General features: G+C 58.7%; 1 protein-coding gene across 2 annotated transcripts in view; it reads left to right on the top strand.

Moving 5' to 3' along the window:
- SORCS2 (sortilin related VPS10 domain containing receptor 2) overlaps positions 1–16,982 on the top strand; it is a 469,795-nt gene that overhangs the window by 387,988 nt on the left and 64,825 nt on the right. For both annotated transcript variants that reach the window (XM_032633367.1, XM_032633366.1), the window contains exons 5-8: positions 4,832–4,905; positions 8,978–9,042; positions 12,676–12,794; positions 15,536–15,625. In XM_032633367.1, coding sequence (XP_032489258.1) covers positions 4,832–4,905; positions 8,978–9,042; positions 12,676–12,794; positions 15,536–15,625 — 348 coding nt within the window. The remainder of the gene's footprint in view (positions 1–4,831; positions 4,906–8,977; positions 9,043–12,675; positions 12,795–15,535; positions 15,626–16,982) is intronic.

Below are 16,982 nucleotides of genomic sequence, written 5' to 3'. Positions count from 1 at the left end.
AAGCCGGGTGGAATTGCCGTGCTTCTAATAATTGTGTGAGGCTTAATGGCACACATGTCTGTGAATGGAACGCACCTTCCCTCTGACTTCACCCTCCTCCTTTCCCTTTATCCCTCCCTTGTTCTCACTTCTGATCGTTTTACCTTTACATCAGATCAGAATATCTTCCGATCATTTTATCTTTCTTAGAGGAGTGGTCTAGAGGAAGTCGACCCTTCCCCAGGACATTGCTGTGAGGGTTTTAGCTGCAGTAACTAGGATGTCCCTGTTGTGTTTATTTGCCGGTGTTTGTCCTTTATTCAGCAGAAATGTCCTATTTCTGCAGCAGTGGGTTGTGTGTTATGCAATCACCTCCCATGAGAGCAAACTGGAAAGGCTTCATAAAGTTCTGGGGCAGATGTCATAAATGCAAGTGTGTCGGTGGTGATGGCGACGAGAACGCCATCCGTTAATCCGGAGGTTACATAATCCTGAGACTGATGGCCTCAGACTCCTTTTTAGTCACTTACTGCCTGAGGATATGAGCTGTGCTCTCCCGATTTGCCGATGAGTAAAGTGAGACTGTCCTGAGAGGAAGGAGTCGGCCGGGGTGTGGGAGAGGGGAAGAGGGGTGTTCCAGGCAGAGGGAACAACATGTACGAAGGCCTAGAGGCAAGAGAGAGAAAAAAGGTGGGTCAGCAAACAGCAGGTGCTCAGCAAACAGCAAGTCGGCCTCCAGGTGCTGGGCCTCAGTCTGTGCAAACGTGAGAAAACAGCAAGAGTTGAGTACAGCAGGAGCCTGGGGCTTGAGGGATTTGGGGAGGGGACACTGGCTCTAAGTAGCCAGGGTTTGGGGAGCCCTGGAGGGGTAGCTGGGGGCAGTGGCTGGCACCAGGTGGAAGACAGACTAAGATGCAGACTCTCAGCCTCTTTGAGTAAGAAAATCTCGCAGCCTGAGTGTTTTCTCCCTGCAGATAAGAGCAGAGGATTGGAGCTTAACAAAGAAAACTGCCAAGTTTAAGAAAAAGGGACACAACAGTTATGCAATTGTCACCGGGTCACAAAGTGTCAGTCAGACAACTATTCAGAGTGACTCTCTTTCTAGAGGCTCCCGGTGATTTTTATGGGTAGGGACAGCCATCCTGAAGTGGGGCGTCTTCTCACAGGACCCCGAGGTTAGGAGATGACCTGTTCAAGGAGGAATCACTCACGCAGGGGCCGGTCTGCAGTCCTGCAGCCGGTCTTCAGTTTTCCTGAAATTTCTCTCCTAGGCAGTTGGGGAATCTGTAGTTTTCAGGGCTGCTGTTGGCAAGGGGGAAAGGCGATTCGGACACCCCAGAGTGACGATGTGGGCAGGAGCGGGACTGAACAGGATTGCGGGGCCAAGAGGGAGTGTTACCCTCACATCCGCAGTCTCCGTCTCGCCCCGGGCAGCTCTGTCTAGGAGGACGGTGGGCACGACGCTCAGTCCGGGGGCTTCAGAGCCCCAGTTCCGCGCACGCCTTGCCTGCGTGAAGTCCTGACACGCGGGACCCACTTGAACCCTCCTGACCTCCTGAAGGAGGATGTCACCCATTTTACAACTGAGAAAAGCCAAGGTTCACCTGGGTGACTCCAGAAAGGGAGGGCAGGGATCTGAGCCCAGATGTGCCGGCCCCAAACTTGGGAGACAGGAGCCTGGGTTTCCGTGTTGCCGTTGGGGACTGCCCAGCCATTCTGGAGAGGAAGGAGGAGGCCAGGCCTCCTCCAGCAGGAGAAGGACCACTCCCCACCCCATTAGCCTCCCAAATAGAGCAGACAGAGGGCCACCACGTGAGCAGAGCTGCCACCACCTGCTTAACTCTTCCCTGACTCCCCATACCTGAGAGGTGAAGTCAAAGCTCTGCCCCGTCCTCAGCACCTGGCTGTGAGCCTCACTTTTGCACAGACTGAGGCCCAGCACCTGGAGGCCGACTTGCTGTTTGCTGAGCACCTGCTGTTTGCTGAGCACCTCCCACCCCCCTACCTCCTACTCGCAGGCCTGTGCTCGGGAACTCCCTCCCCCTGGGAGGGCCTCTGCCCTCCTCTGCCTGCAGACATCCCCACGACCCTGATGAGGCACTGACGCCAGGCGACAGGCGGTGTCCAGGGAGGAACAAGGAGCCTCCAGATGGCTCACGGAGGGACCCTAACCCAGGGAGTTGGTCACAAAGGCAACGGGCAACAGGCGCAGAACAGGATGGCGGTTTACCCCCAGAACAGAGGCTGCAGACATCCCCGCCTCCCCCGGGCTGGAGCGGAGGGGAGGGGTGTGTGGGGGCCAGGATCCCACATGCGCGTGCGCGTGTGTGTGTGTATGCACGCTCCAGCCCCATGGGGCCAGGACCCAACAGGCACCGGCTCCCCGCCTACCACCAGGCTCCAGCGAGGACTGGGGGTTCAGGGGGCAAGTGAAAGTACGTGTCTGCTCGCGTGTGTGCGTGTGTGTCTGTGGGTGCGTGCACGCGTAGTTGTGTCTCTGTGTTTGTGTGTAAACACGTGCACGTCTGTGTCTGGGGGCCGGGTGGCGCATGCGTGTCTCCCTGTGTATATATGCTTGAGTGTGTGAGCCTGCGTGTATACGTGTATCTGTGCCCACGTGGGCTTCTGTGTGTCTGTCTCCGTGTGTGCATGTCTGTGAGTACATGTATGCATTGTAGGGGTGCTCGCACACGTGTTTCTGTGTGAGCTGTCCCAGGGCCCTGGACACCATCCTCCCTCCTGCTCCCCCAGCGTCTGACAAGTGTCTGTGCTCAGGGGCAATCCTTTGCCTTCGGGTCTGTCGTTTCTCCTCCTGGACCACGAGCTTTGCAGACGCAGGGCCGGGTGTGGCTCAGCCCCGGAGCTCTGGGCCCGGGGAGCCTGTGCTGTACTTGGCTTCTCTTGGCCTCCAGGGCTTGGAGACGCATCTGGGGAAGCACCAGGGCTGTGATGGGGAAGCTCACACCTATCACGGCCACCTCTTGCACATCACACTGGCTCCCAGGGCCTTGGTTTGAGAAATGCAGCTATTGAGGGGCTTCCCTGGAGGCGCAGTGGTTAAGAATCCACCTGCCAATGCAGGAGACACAGGATCGAGCCCTGGTCCGGGAAGATCCCACATGCCGCGGAGCAACTAAGCCCGTGCGCCACAACTACTGAGCCCGCGTGCCACAACTACTGAGCCCGCGTGCCTGGAGCCCGTGCTCTACAACAAGAGAAGCCACAGCAGTGAGAAGCCCACGCACCTCAACAAAGAGTAGCCCCTGCTCGCGGCAACTAGAGAAAACCCGCATGCAACAACAAAGACCCAACGCAGCCAAAAATAAATAAAATAAAATTTATAAATTTATTTAAAAAAAGAAAAGAAAAGAAATGGAGCTATTGAGTCCCAGTGGAGGTTGGTGCAGGATGGAGCGGGTGCTCCAGTGTGGGTACTCCTCCCCCTGCCCTGTCCTGTGATCCTCAGAGAGCTGTCCCCTCCCTCCCCTTCAGGTCTTGCCCTGTGGCCCCTGCAGGCGTTTCCCAAGCCCAGTCTGCTCGTTCAAGGCTGTCCCCACCCGAGGTCCCCAGGTCAGAGCCCTAGACGCCGCCTCCCCCTTCCCTCCTCCCAGGACCTGTTCAGCTCTCTAAACAGGTCCCTTCCGGAGCCCTTTCCTCTTCTCCATGAGCCTGCAGCCCAGGGCCGGACCGAGGCCTGGCCTCCCTGGGACCTCCCTGCCTCTGCCCCATGGCAGCTGGCCTCAGCCCTCCTGAGAGCCTCATCTTGTCCAGCGGTCTGGTGGTCTCAGGCAGAGCTGGCTGTGTACTTTACAGGGTCCAGTGCAAAATGAGAAACGTTTAACAATTGGGACAAACCCTTTCTTCCATGGTCTCTTTCCAGCTGTCACGGTGTCTTTATGAGCTACTAATGTCATACTCCCTGTGCACAGGGACACAAGCAGGGTGGACGCAGAACTCCCAGGCTCTCAGGGCCTCAGGACTCAGCGCACAGCCACCCAAACTTGACCCTCCCCAGGCCCAGGTGCCCCCCCACCCCGGGTGGAAGGCGGCAGCGGCCCTGGAGGCGCTGGCAGAGCCACACCAGCTCATTGCTCCATCCGGCTCTGCTCACAGATCTCGAGTTCCGAGATAAAATTATTAGGTCTTTCGGGCTTCCCTGGTGGCGCGGTGGTTGAGAGTCCGCCTGCCGATGCAGGGGACACGGGTTCGTGCTCCGGTCCGGGAAGATCCCACGTGCCGCGGAGCGGCTGCGCCCGTGAGCCATGGCCGCTGAGCCTGCGCGTCTGGAGCCTGTGCTCCGCGACGGGAGAGGCCACAACAGTGAGACCCGCGTACCGCAAAAAAAAAAAAAAAACTTAGGTCCTTCAAGTTAGTGACCGCAGAGCATTAAACCCCAAGCACAGGCCCTGGGCTACCGTAGTGGTCAAGGCCCCAACCAGGCTTCAGACGTCTCTGCTGTGTCCTGAACTGACCATCTCACCTTTCCTGCTCCCTCCTCCAGAGCGCCCTCCCTCCGCCCCACATGCATAAAGGACATTCAGGTCCCTCCTGGGTGCCTGCACTCAGACACACCTCCTCCAGGGACCTCTGCCCCTGTCTCTGGGCTCCTACCAGCCGGCCTGGGGTCGAGACTGGCCCTTTATGGAGCCCCCGTGCCTGACCTTCCGCCTCTCGGAGGCTGGTCTGTACCCACCTGGAGCACAGGGCCTGCCCCCAACAGGTCCTCGCCAGGTGGGACAGGACCGGCCAGCCTCCCCCGGGGCAGACATCACCCAGGGTGATGCAGCTCTCAGAAGAGGCTCACTCCTCATGTCACGACCGAACTTTTCTCTCTCCTCCTTCTGCCCTAAAGCTCTACGTATCGTCTGACCTGGGGAAGAAGTGGACTCTTCTGCAGGAGCGAGTGACCAAAGACCATGTGTTCTGGTGAGCATGCCCCCGCCAGGACCCGGGGAGCCCCGGCGAGGCCAAGTCAGCCCCCTCGGTCCCCAGCTCAGGTCCCCCACCTTCTCCTCTCTGCCCCAGCCCTGCCCTCCTCATCCCAGGGGGGCCTCCGGGGCGTCCTCTCTGCTCTGCTGGGACAGCGTAGGAAAGGGTTGAGAGCTGGGGCTTGGTGTCGCTCAGGCCACGCGCACACCCACGAACCAGCTGTGCAGTTTCGCACGCGTGAATCTCCCTCTCTGGGCCTCCGATTCCCCCATAGTAGGGAGAGGCACTAATGTACATAGAGCTGGCCCAGTGCCTGACACACAGCAGGCCCACTGTCCCCCTCACCACGGAACCCCCGCCCCCCTGCCCCTGCCTCTCCTGTCCTGGTCCCGACTCAGCCCCCCACTGATGGCCCGGCGGTGCAGCCTTCCCTGCCCCATGCCTTGCTCGGCCTCTGCCGGTCTTGGACCCTCACCCCTGCCCCAGCCGGTGCCCGGGCCCACTCCGCGTTGGTGTCATCTCTTGGGAGCCACTCAACAATCGATTTGCATGGAGCTCTAGTCTTACTGCCCCAGCGAGAGGCTCCGGTGCTCAGGAAACGCCTGTTGGATAAGCAAGTGAGGCCCGTGAGGATGAGACATGGACGAGGTCCAGGGCTTCTGCAGAGGGAGCAGAAGCCAAAGGCAGGGCTCAGAGCCCACGCTGGCGCCCCTGACCCAGCTGCCACCCACCCCCCGCCTAAACTACCTCTGGAGATGCGTGCAGTGACACACGTGCTCTTTCCACCAAATTGCGTTTTCCTGAGTGTGAAAATGACACACACTCACGTCCTCTCCTTTCTTATCTCATTTGGGCTGCACACGTACGGCCAGGCCTCCTAGCCAGGCGCAGCCCTGCGTCCCCAGGACAAACACCGTGGGAAGAGCTTCCCGTCCCGGCCTGTTCCGTCTGCGTCTTCATGCTAATCGGGGCCAGGAACTAGTTTGCGGACTTAGGGCCACAGGCTGAAGGGAAGCTTTGGTCTCGCCTCTGGAACAACGGCCTGGGGGTGTGCCTTCCACAGCGGGGTGGGGAGCGGTGAGGGCTCCCTCCACGTGGCCGCCCTCGAGAGGTCCCGGGTCCTTCCTCGGAAACTGGAGCGCGGCATCAATCACAGGCCCTGTCATTCTTGTCAACTGTTAGCCCGCAGGGGCTCAAGGAGGTGGGGAGCGGGGACAGGAGGTGGGGTTTCTGAGCAGGATGGCCTGGAAAGTTGGCAGATCAGGATTCGGGGGACTGGCGGGGAGCGGTTCTGCCTGTTTGTCCAGTCCCAGGGAGACCCCTGGGGCCACAGAGAGAAACAGCCCGCAGACACTGAAACCGAAGCTGGTGCTCGCTCAGACACGTTGTTATCACGGGCAGATCAAATTATGTCTTCCCTCGGGTTTCTCAAATTGCTCCAAGTCGTCACGCGAGAGGGGTAATCATGCCAGACACTTGTCTGCTCGGGGGCCCGGGAGTCTCCCTGGGAACGTGGTGACAACACGGGGACGGCGCCTCTTGTAAACAGTGAATAATGCTGTTTTGACAGCACTTCCAAGGCGCTCTCTGTCCTTGAACTGACAGCAGGAATCGCCGAAGCCCCGTGTTGTGTCTGAGACTCAGACCCTTAATGTTTTGAGAAGCTTAAACAAGTGAGCTCCTTAGACTGGCCTCGTGGGGCCGTGGCCGGGGGTTGGGAGACCTACTATGTTCTGGGCCCACGAATGCCCTGACGCGTCGCCTCCCTGCTAGTCTCTCAACGGCACTGGGACAAAATTATCAGGACCGCCCAGCAGCATCCACGTTGTGAACACTGGCTGTGCACCGGGCACCAGACCTCGGGTCCCAGTGCATCCTCTTATGAGATCCACACAGCGGCACCCAACTGTCTTCCCCTTAGGTTACAGAGGGGGAAACGGCGGCCCAGAGGGGCCAGGGCACTTGTCCTAGGTCACGGGCCATGGCTGCCTCTGTACGTAGCCAGTGACCTTGCCCTTGGCCCCTCTGCCGGGCAGTCTGGCCGCCTGCACTTCCCCAGGCGTTTCCAATTCTTCCTCCCGCCTCGAACCCAACCTCACCCGTAAAGCCTGAGCTTTCCACTTCCGTGAGCTCCAGTGCCTGCCCAGGTGTGAGGCAAGTGGCAGTACTTCTGTCCTGAAGGGAGGTGAGGGGAAGACAGAGTTCATCCCACAACAGCCCTGGTGGCGGTGTCTTAGAGGGTTTACCAGAGCTGTTTGCATCAGAGCTTCCCTTAGCGTCCGAAGGAGTAGGAGTCAACTCCCCGTGCTTTGTTGAGCCCGTGGCCACAGGTCTTCTCACGTGACTGCTGTCTCTAAACAATAGACCAAGGGCCTTCCAAACAAGACCTTGACAAACAAGAAGGCCCAGGGCTCAATGCTTGTCATTTCCCACGGGGAGCCAGGCTTCATCTGAGGTGTGTAAATACAGAGTTTCACGTGGTCTTCAAAACCCATGACCAAGGGTTTCTGGGGCAGGGACCTCAGGTCCACTGTGTTCCCTGCCTCGTGCAGGGCCTGGTGTGGGCGTGCTGGGAAGTGGCAGGGGAGAGGCTCCGATGGAGAGGGAGAGACAGAGGGAATGAGAGAGTGAGTGACAGGCCGAGTGTCATGACCCCATTTACAGATGATGGATGGTCAAACTAAAATTCCATCTGCCCAGCTGAGGACCGGTCCGTGCTTCTGGTAAAGGGAACGACGTCTCTCTTTATTCAGAAAAGAGAGGAAAATGTCAGGCAGGAGACCTCCTTCCAAGGAGCTTACAAATGGTTTATTCACAAAACCTAAATCAACACTTCACCTTCCAATGGAGACTCTGTGGAAAGTCAGAGTGATTGACGCCGGCACCCACGTTTGAAACATCGCAGACTGCACATCCCGCCACGGGGGGCATTGTGGGTTTCCCCTGTCCACCTGGGACCACCTGGCCCCTGGAGGAGGTGAAGCCAACAGGCACCCTGGTGCCAAGCCCGTTAGGAATCGGGCTGAGAGCTGAGAGAGGCCAGCTCTGGGGGCTGTGAGTGGTGGGGACTGAGCAGTCAGTGGCAGGGACATCTCATTGGCCCGTCCCGGGTGCTGAGTGGCTGTGGGAAGTGACCTCTGCATCAGACTCTCGGTTTGTCTTTGGCAAAGTCAATGTGCTTCCTCAGGTTACTGTCCATGACAGGGTCGGCTTGGTGGATGGAGTTTAATAGTCAGACCGGCTGGAATGTACGTTATAAAAAATGTAATAGCTCCCCACACCCATGACGCCCCGGGGGGTTCTTGCTCCGGAGATGGCTGAGGGAGCTGACATGCAGAACATGGCAGGAGATGACAGTCCAGTTGATACCTGGAACCGGTAAAATCTGGGAAACCCTGGACCACATCACATCATCAGTTGAGAAACCTGCGCTTCACCTCCTGGGTGCCGGGCCCTGTGCTGGGCTGGCGGAGGTCAGCGCCGTCCCCAGCTGCCCTGGGGGATGCAGCCCAGTCCCTGCCCCCCCAGGGTGTGTCTTCGGCCCGTTCTTCTCGGGCCTTGTTGAATGCTCCGTCGTGGGCAGCCACCGTCCCCCTGTGCTCCATGCACTGCCTGAACCCCTGGAGCAGTGCGGCCAAGGGAGGGGCCGGTGGCTGAGAGCAGAGCCTTCCCAAGGATGTACTGTGAAGGGGGCATGAAGGGGAGCAGGGACAAGGGAGAAGGACCCTGGTGTGAATCCGGGTTTGCACCCTCGGGGGAGTTGTTCTGATCACTAACATACACGCGCACGCACGCACACATACACACACACACCTACGCGCACGGATGTGAAAGTCTTCTCTAAACTACTCTAAATGGAAGAATGCCCAGCAAACCCTGGGCCCTGCAAGGCAGAGGCTGGGGCTCCATCGGCCTCCCAGGAGCAGGTGGGCTCTCGGGGAGGACTGTGTCCTCTGAGCCCCAGATCCTGGAGGCCACATGGCTGTCTGGAGCTCGGGGACCACACAGGCCCCGCAAGAAGGGCTTGGGGGCTCTGTTCCCGACACCAGCCTCAGCTATTCTTTTCCAGGGCTGTCTCTGGAGTGGACGCTGACCCAGACCTGGTCCACGTGGAGGCCCAAGAGCTCGGAGGAGGTAAGCCGGGAGGGTACAGGAGCCAGGCGCCCCCACGTCTGCTCGCCCCGTGGCCGGCTCGGCTGCCCTCGTCCTTCGTGGCTGGCCCTGCACGGCTGACCTTGCTGTGTTACGATATGGCGTAATTTTAAATGTGCTTGTTTTCCAAGCGGAGATAAACTGAAGTCAAGGAGCTCCGCTCCAGTGGCAAAGTCTATCGAGAGGACGAATTGCTCTGGTCCCTGAGCATTGAGTGTTTCCCCATCTCTCAGCGCCCACCCTGCCCCCCACCAAGCTTGCTGAATGCTGAGGTGGGGCAGGGCCTCCGGTGGCTCCCCCCACTCCAGTGGGGCAAGGAGCTCCGTGGCCGATGAGCCCAGGGGCCACGCATGCTGTGAGAAAGGTCCTCTGTGCTCCTGAAGGAGTGGCACTGGCGTCAGAACCATGGAATGTTCTAGAATATCAGAGCCGAGAGGACCTGTAGATTGTGCCTTCATTCAACGAACACTCACTGAGTCCCCTGTGGACCAGGCCCAGGGCTGACCCTGCTGGGGACGCAGCAGGGTCCCCAGCAGGGTCAAGAACAAGACGCAGCCCTGCCCCTTGCCTGGTGGGACATCCTGGTGGTTTCTCTAGGAGTGGAAACCCGGGCAGGGTCACACTTAACCGACAGTGGGAGCTGACAAGTGCCAACAGCTGTCCCCTGGCTGGGCCATACTATGTGGAGTGTAGGTTCAGTGGTGCCGGGCACCGGGGTCCTGGCTGGCGACAGAGGCGCTGGCGTCAGCTCCCTGCCCGCCACGTGCCAGCCACATGAGCCTGGAAGTGACCCTGCACCTCGGCCTCCTTGTCTGTGAAATGGGCCCCATACGTGGTGCTCAGCCTGGGGACGTCGTGTGTCAACGTGTGGTGGGTCTCTTTACCACGTCCAAAGCCCTCGACCCTTCCCCGGACCAGCCCCCATCCTGTGGGGATGTCACTGTCGCTTCAGCTTCACTGACCAGGAGAGAAAGCTCACAGAGGCTCCAGGCTTTGCCCAAAATCACAGGGTCATGGGCTGGTACAGACTACAGCCCAACCATCCTCCACACACAAATCCTAAAGCATCCCGGCCACGCTCACGGCGGCCTGATCCCCAGCAGGGCTCAACACAGCAGAGGCGGGTGATGTCTCGTGACCTCCCACCTCCAGCGAGGAGGAACGCCAGGCCTCCATCCTCAACAAGGGGCGCCGTTTCCACCCAGTGATGATTCCGTGCAGCCCACCTTCCCCGGGAGAGGAGGGACCCTGAGCCTAGCAGCTGTGACGTGCACGTGAAGGGCCCCCAGGACGGAGCAGCGTCCCTCCCCCGTCTCCCCTGCCTCCAGCCACCCCAGCCCGGGAGCCCTGTTAGAACCCAGTCCAGCCAAGCTTGGTGGCACAGCATCCGGGCCTTTAGGACCCACCCCACTCACTGGCCCCACCTGCCCTCCGGCCAGCCTGAGCTACGGGCCATTCCCCAAGGTCGCCTTACACCTGTCCTCGTCCCTGCGGAAAGGCTGCTCCCCATCTGTCCACCTTGAACGTCTTTCTTGGGCTGCCCACCACCTCCTCTGGGCTCCACAGCACCCGGACTGCCCCGTCACAGCTCTGCACACTTCCCCGGGCCTGGAGCTCCTTGGGGACAGGGCGGGGCCTGATCGATTCACCTCTGTGTCCTCAGTAGAGCCACCAAATGAATAAGCACATGGCCAGGTGCCAGTCGCCCTGAGCAGACGCTGGGCCCCTGCGCTAACGTGGCAGGACCCTGCGGCCACAATCCGTGCCGTGGACACGAGGACGCTCACTGCCTGTCACACCACGTTGTCCCTGTCGGTCCGTCTGCCTCTCCCCAGAGCTGCAGCTGGTGCCGGTTCACGAGAGCCAAGCGTCCACCTCCCTTCTCAGCCCCGTGGTCAGAAACTTCATCTCGGCAGCTTGAGAACGCCCCCCCCCGCCACCGGGATTGGGTGGTGATTTACACCAGAGAAATTGGCAAGCGATGTGGATCGGCGTTTCTCCCACTGCACAGACCTTCAGCCCCGTGAAGGGGGTCTTTGTCTCGTTGGCAGTAGAGCTGGAACAGGGAGGGATGAGTGAACAAATGCACGCATGCGTGAGTGGGCAAGTGAGTGAATGAACGAACGGGTAAGTGAGCAGACGGTCCACTTTGAGTCTCCACGACGGGAAATTCAGTGTTGGCCACAGGGACTGACCGGGCCATTCAGAGGGGAGACGGAAGTGGTGCAGGAGGGGCCATGGCACAGCCGTGGCTGACTGCGGGCCTACTGTGCGCACGGTCTCCTAGACGCTCACCTGCTCTTTTGACGTGGGCATTAATACCCACGTTACCATGGAGGAGCTGAGACCCAGGGGACCCTGCCGGTGAGTTAGGGCAGGTCCTCCGGCCCCCAGCCCCGCCCCCTGGCACTCTCCATGCTGCCCGGCCACCCAAGGCTGTGGGCAGGACGTGCCCCGGAAGCGCTGATGTCTCTGAGCGCCCTGGCTGGGCTCCATTTGGTCCCCGTGGTTGAATGCCACTCCTGCCCAAAAGCGGTAGAGACGAGCTCCCCCGGGGCACAGCTCCAGGCCTCTGCGCAGGTCTGCTGGGGCCCCCAACCCGGGAAACAGAGGGCTTGACGTAAGAGCAGCGGCTGCCTGGCAAAACAGGGGTTCAACTTGCTTAATCGTAGATATTTCTAAAGGGATGAAAGTGTTTGTCTAAAGTTAGGGGGGAAAGAACCCCTGAGTCCTACCCACACCCACCCGTTTAAGTTGGAGGGACTCCAGGAGGGTGGGAGGGGTCCCGAGTCGTGATGGGTGCCATGGATGCCTGCCACGGCCCTGCAGTGTCCCTTCCCTGGGTGACCACACGCACCCAGCTTGCCCAGGGCCGGCTGGTGGGTGGGAGATGTGTGTGTGTGTGTGGGGGGGTCTCCTGCCCACCATCTCTCCGGATTGCTCCGAGGTCCCTCTCCCAGACAGAGGATACAGGTGGCCACGGATGTGCAGGTGCCGTGTCTAACCCTAACCCTAACCCTAAGCCGGGGCAGAGGGCGCGTGGGACAGAATGTTGATCAAGTCCTGCGCTCACACCGCAGTGCTCCCCTGCACGGCTTTAGCCTGGGGTCAGCAAACGCTTCCCGTCAAGGCCAGCCAGTAAACGGTTTAGCCTGGCTGGCCGTGTGGTCTCCCCTGCCAGTGACTGCCGTTGTATGGTGGAGGCGCCGTGGGTGACGCGTAGACCGGCAGGCACTGCTGTGCTCCAGTGAAACTTCCTCCAGGAAGAGCTGGAGGCAGTCCGGGTGGCCCTGAGGTAGACAAGTCTCCTAGCTCAGCCACAATTTCCACATCTGGAAGATGGGACCATCGTTGCATGGTCCTGAGTATTAAAAGAACTCCTCGCAGTAGAGCGCCTGGCACAGAGCTGGCCCCGCTCAGCAGCAGGTGCAATCACAGGGCGCACCGTTTAACATTCAGACCCACAAACAAAGCCGGCGGCAGTGGTATCGGAACGCAGACCGAGCCGAAAAGGTTCAGCCCTTTGTCACGCCTGAGGCTGTGTCTGACTCCTTCAGCTGGAGTCTGAGTCTTTGAGATTTCATGCAGCGCGTGGCTGGCTCTTATCTCCTGCAGGTTTTCGGTACGTCACCTGCCAGGTCCACAACTGCTCCGAGAAGACGCTGACAGTGCCGTTCGCGGGCCCCATTGACCACAGTTCTCTGACCGTGCAGGACAATTACATCTTCGTTAAGGTGAGCTTCCTGCTGGGGCTCTTGGAAATCGGCAATAGGTGATGTGGAGTATAAGCCACTTGGGGGAAAATGGAATCATTCAAACAGGAAGCAATAAAATGGCTATGTTACTTTCAAGTGCTACTTACTTCAGTTTCCCCTGCCCCTGTGATGGTGGTGGAAGGCACCCCCCCAAACCCCGTAAGGCCAAAACACAGGGATGCCACCTGTTCCTCCCTTCTGCCCACTAAGAACTTCCCACAGCCCAGGGCCTCCAAGCCCAAACCCGTTTTGTTCCATCTGGTTCCGGCGACTTTGAAATGATATTCAAAGCTGTTGTCTCTGGTCATTTCTCTTGGCCACCAGGCATCAGCTATCCACAGCCCAGGGACCAAGCCCTGCTGCCTGTACACACAGGTACTCAGATCACAGTTGGGACCACCGTGTGGTCTGACGGTTCAGACACTCCGGGAGGCAGCTGGTCATACCACTTCTTGATTACTTCCACCAACGAGGAGCTCACTCCTTCTAAAACAGCCTACCCCTCTCCTGGATAGCTCAAATCTTTGGAAATGTCATTCCAGTACTGAGACGAAGTGTTTCCTCTACTCTCATCCGGTGACCCCTGCTCTGCCCTCTAGGACCCCATGAGACAAATCCAAAGGCTCCTATGAAGATGGCCCCTTAGGGGCAGCTGCTGGTGTTCTCTCCCCTGAAGGCTCCCCCGTCTCAGGGACGTTTCATCACCCCAGGTGCCCTTCTCCACACGCAGAGTGTACCAGGGCCTCCTGAGGATTTGGGGGCTGGAACTGGCAGGGTGTGTCACGGCCCCCATTAGAGCAGGCCAGGCAAGAGGCTTCTGCCACCACCGGCCCTGATTCCCAGCCCTGCCCCCGACTCCCAGCCCCGCCCCCATTCTCCTTCACCCTCTGCTGACGCCCAGCCCCACAGCTTCCCATCCCTTCTGTTGGCACCCACTGTTCCCTGGGCGTGGACCACTTGTGCCCCCTTCTCCACCTCCTCCCCCAACACTGTCGTGCACCACCTCCTCCAGGAAGCCTTCCCTGACTTCCACTCTACTTCAGGCCCACAGGTTGCCTCTTCGGAGCGCCCCCAGCTCTGTGCATTCCTCCGTCACAGCCAGGCCGCACTGTCGTCCTTTACTGTTTACCGTAGACCCTGCAGTCCGGTGCGGGTGGGGGCTCCGGGTCTGTTCTCAGCACCGCTGTCTTCCCAGCACCTCCCATTGTGTTTCTGCAAATATCTACCAAGGGTTGGAGCAATGACAGCAATTGGCTTCTTTGACAACCGTATCTCACGTTGAGTCTTTTCTAAATGTTGTGATTGTCTGGTCTGCCAGTGCCCCGAGCCTGAGACCCCGGGGGCACAGCTGTGGCTGGACAGGTTGGGCTGATCCTTGTGCAGCAGTAGGCACCATGCACCACGGGGCCCCAGGATGGGGTGCGGGGCTCAGTTAGAGGTGCTGGGAAGGCCTGGCCGAGGGTGAGCCATGAGAGGGGGCTCGGGGAGGATGGAAGATGCCGGATCGGGTGCTGTCGGGAAGCGGGGCCACGCTGTAACTGGGCTGCTCGGTGACCTGGTCTGGAAGGAGGGGGCTTAGGAGGCTGAGCCGTGATGGTGAAGGAGCCGCCCCCGCGCATTCAGCCTGGACGGCGCGCGGTCATCGCTGGCTGGTCTGTGTTCAGATGTGATAACGGCTGGCTCTCAGCTTTGTTGCAGAGGCCTGGTCTGCCGCTGGTGACACTGTCTGTGTCCGACGGGGGAAGGCGCAGCCCGCAATGCATGCCAGGCTGGGGCCAGAGGTCAGGGGCCACTGTGCCCTGTCCAGCTCCTGGCCCACTCCCTCTCCCATCACCCGTTTGCCCCCTTGTTCCTCGTCTTCCCTTCTCACCCCCTCCTCCTTGCCGCTGCCCCAAAGAAGCACATGCTGCTCTTTTCCTGGGTCTTCTATTATATCCCATGAGAGACAAGTTACTGCATCTCTGGGTCTCACTTTTCTCATCTTTAAAATGGAAATGATCACAGGTCGTGGAGTTGTTGGTTTTGATACCGATGAGCTGTTTGGGACAGTGCTGGCCACATGACTGTCTGCGGAGTGTTGCCTCTCGTTTTGTTTCTCTTGCCCCGTGGTCTGGTGGTCATCTTTTGTGGCTTGAGCTTACCTTTGGCCTGTCTCTTCCTCCACTCAGTGGCTCACCAAGTACTCTCCCTAAGAGGAGTTCTGGGGAACAGAATTTTCTTCACCTCGTCTGTAACTCAGACGTAGGGAAGCCAGGTGCTGAGAGAGCATGGGGAAGGAGGTTAGTTCTAACTGAGGGAGGTGGAGGAAGACTTCCCAGAGGTGGGGCATTTGGTGTGGGGCTCTGAAGGATGAATAGGAGTCTGCCCATTTCAGACAGGGCATGTATAAGCAAAGTAAAAGGGCGTTTTCACCAGGATTTGGCTCAACAAGAAACCTAGTCCCGGGCTTCCCTGGTGGCGCAGTGGTTGAGAGTCCGCCTGCCGATGCAGGGGACACGGGTTTGTGCCCCAGTCTGGGAAGATCCCACATTCCGCAGAGCGGCTGGGCCCATGAGCCATGGCCACTGAGCCTGCGTGTCCGGAGCCTGTGCTCTGCAATGGGAGAGGCCACAACAGTGAGAGGCCCGCGTACTGCACACACACAAAAAAAAAAAAAAAAAAAAAAAAAAAAAAGGAAAGAAACCTAGTCCCTTAAAAACTTGTTTTTCCCCTCCTGTTAGGCAACCTCAACAAACCAGACCAAATACTACATCTCTTATCGTCGCAATGAATTTGTCCCGATGAAGCTGCCGAAGTATGCGTTGCCAAAGGTATGAGTGGGTTCCCCATTCCACCAGGCCCTGAGCCGGTGCTGAGCCGGCCCTGACTCGTGGGCCTGCAGGGCTTTTGCACCTGTGCTTGGTGCTACTGCCCCCTCCCCCTCCAGCTACTGCCCCTCCCCCTGCACTCCATCCTCACACGTGCCCAGCTTCATTCTGTCTTAGTGCCTCTGCAATGTTCTTCCTTCTGCCTGGTCTTTCTTTTCCCCAGACTCCTGCACATGTGATGTTTCAGACAAATGTCTCTTCCCACTGACCCTCCAGGCTGGTCCAGGCCTCGGTTTCCTGCTCACACCCCACCCTGCTCCTTCCTGACACTCAGGGTGCTGGGAACCCCCCGTGTCCGTCCTGCTTTCAGCTAGAGTTTCCAGGGCTGGGGGGCCGTTTCTGTTTTATTCACCTCTGCATTCCAGCTGCCTAGCATAGTGCCTGGTAGATAGTAGGTGTTCAATTAATGCTACTTCCTCCCCCTTGCCTGGCCGGCAAAGAAGGGGGATGTGGAGGCTGTCCAGACCCTGCCCCTGCCCTGCCTCCGGGTGAACTCCACAGCCCCCTCCCTACCGATATTTTATTCCAACTTTACAAAGGAGGTGATTGATGGTCAGAAAGGCTGAATATCCCGTCTGAGGTCACACAGCTTGTAAGAAACCAAAGCAGGTTTCAAACCGAGGTCCGAGGTCCAGGCGAGTCTGAGACCAGCCTTCTGCCACATCTCCCTCCAGAGGACGGTCTCCCTCCCATGTACGTAATTCAGAATCGCAGACTGAAGCAGCCCTTCTCTCCCACATACTTATCGAGCATGAAATGTAAGCTAGGAACAGACGCTATAGCTGTGAGTCAGACACCCCAGTTTCCTGCCCTGGCTGGGTTTTCAGAGGAAACAGGCAGAAAGTCAAGCAGACAGACAAATGTGTAAAATAATTGCAAGCTGTGATTTGTACTGAGAAGGAAATGAGAGGCCGAGGCAGACAGTGATGGGGGGTGGGGGAAGCTTCCCTAAAGGGCATGTCTCATCTGAAGCCCAGCGGTTGGGGGAAAGCTGTTCAGGTGTAGGGCAGTGCAGGTGCAAAGGCCCTGGGGCAGGAGAGACCTGGCTGGAGGGTGGAGAGGAGGTGAATGCGCTGGCCCCTGCAGGCCCGGGGGCTGTGGCTTGCTGGAAAGGACTTGGATTCAGGAGCTGCTGCTCGGGACATCACAGACCCCTCCTGAGCCAGAAATGGGAAAAGTCCCTGAGACTTTTAAAACCTTCTAAAAGCATCTCTTTAGAAAGAGAAAAGGAAGAGGGGGAAAAGATGGAAAGGAAAGGAAAGGAAAGAAAGAAAAGAAGGAATCTTAATAAAGTCCCTCC

The sequence above is a fragment of the Phocoena sinus genome, chromosome 5 (genome assembly GCF_008692025.1).
Source record: "Phocoena sinus isolate mPhoSin1 chromosome 5, mPhoSin1.pri, whole genome shotgun sequence".
In the NCBI taxonomy this organism is placed as follows: Eukaryota; Metazoa; Chordata; class Mammalia; order Artiodactyla; family Phocoenidae; genus Phocoena; species Phocoena sinus.
The sequence above is the reverse complement of the archived record's forward strand: the minus strand, read 5'-3'. Positions and strand labels throughout refer to the sequence as shown.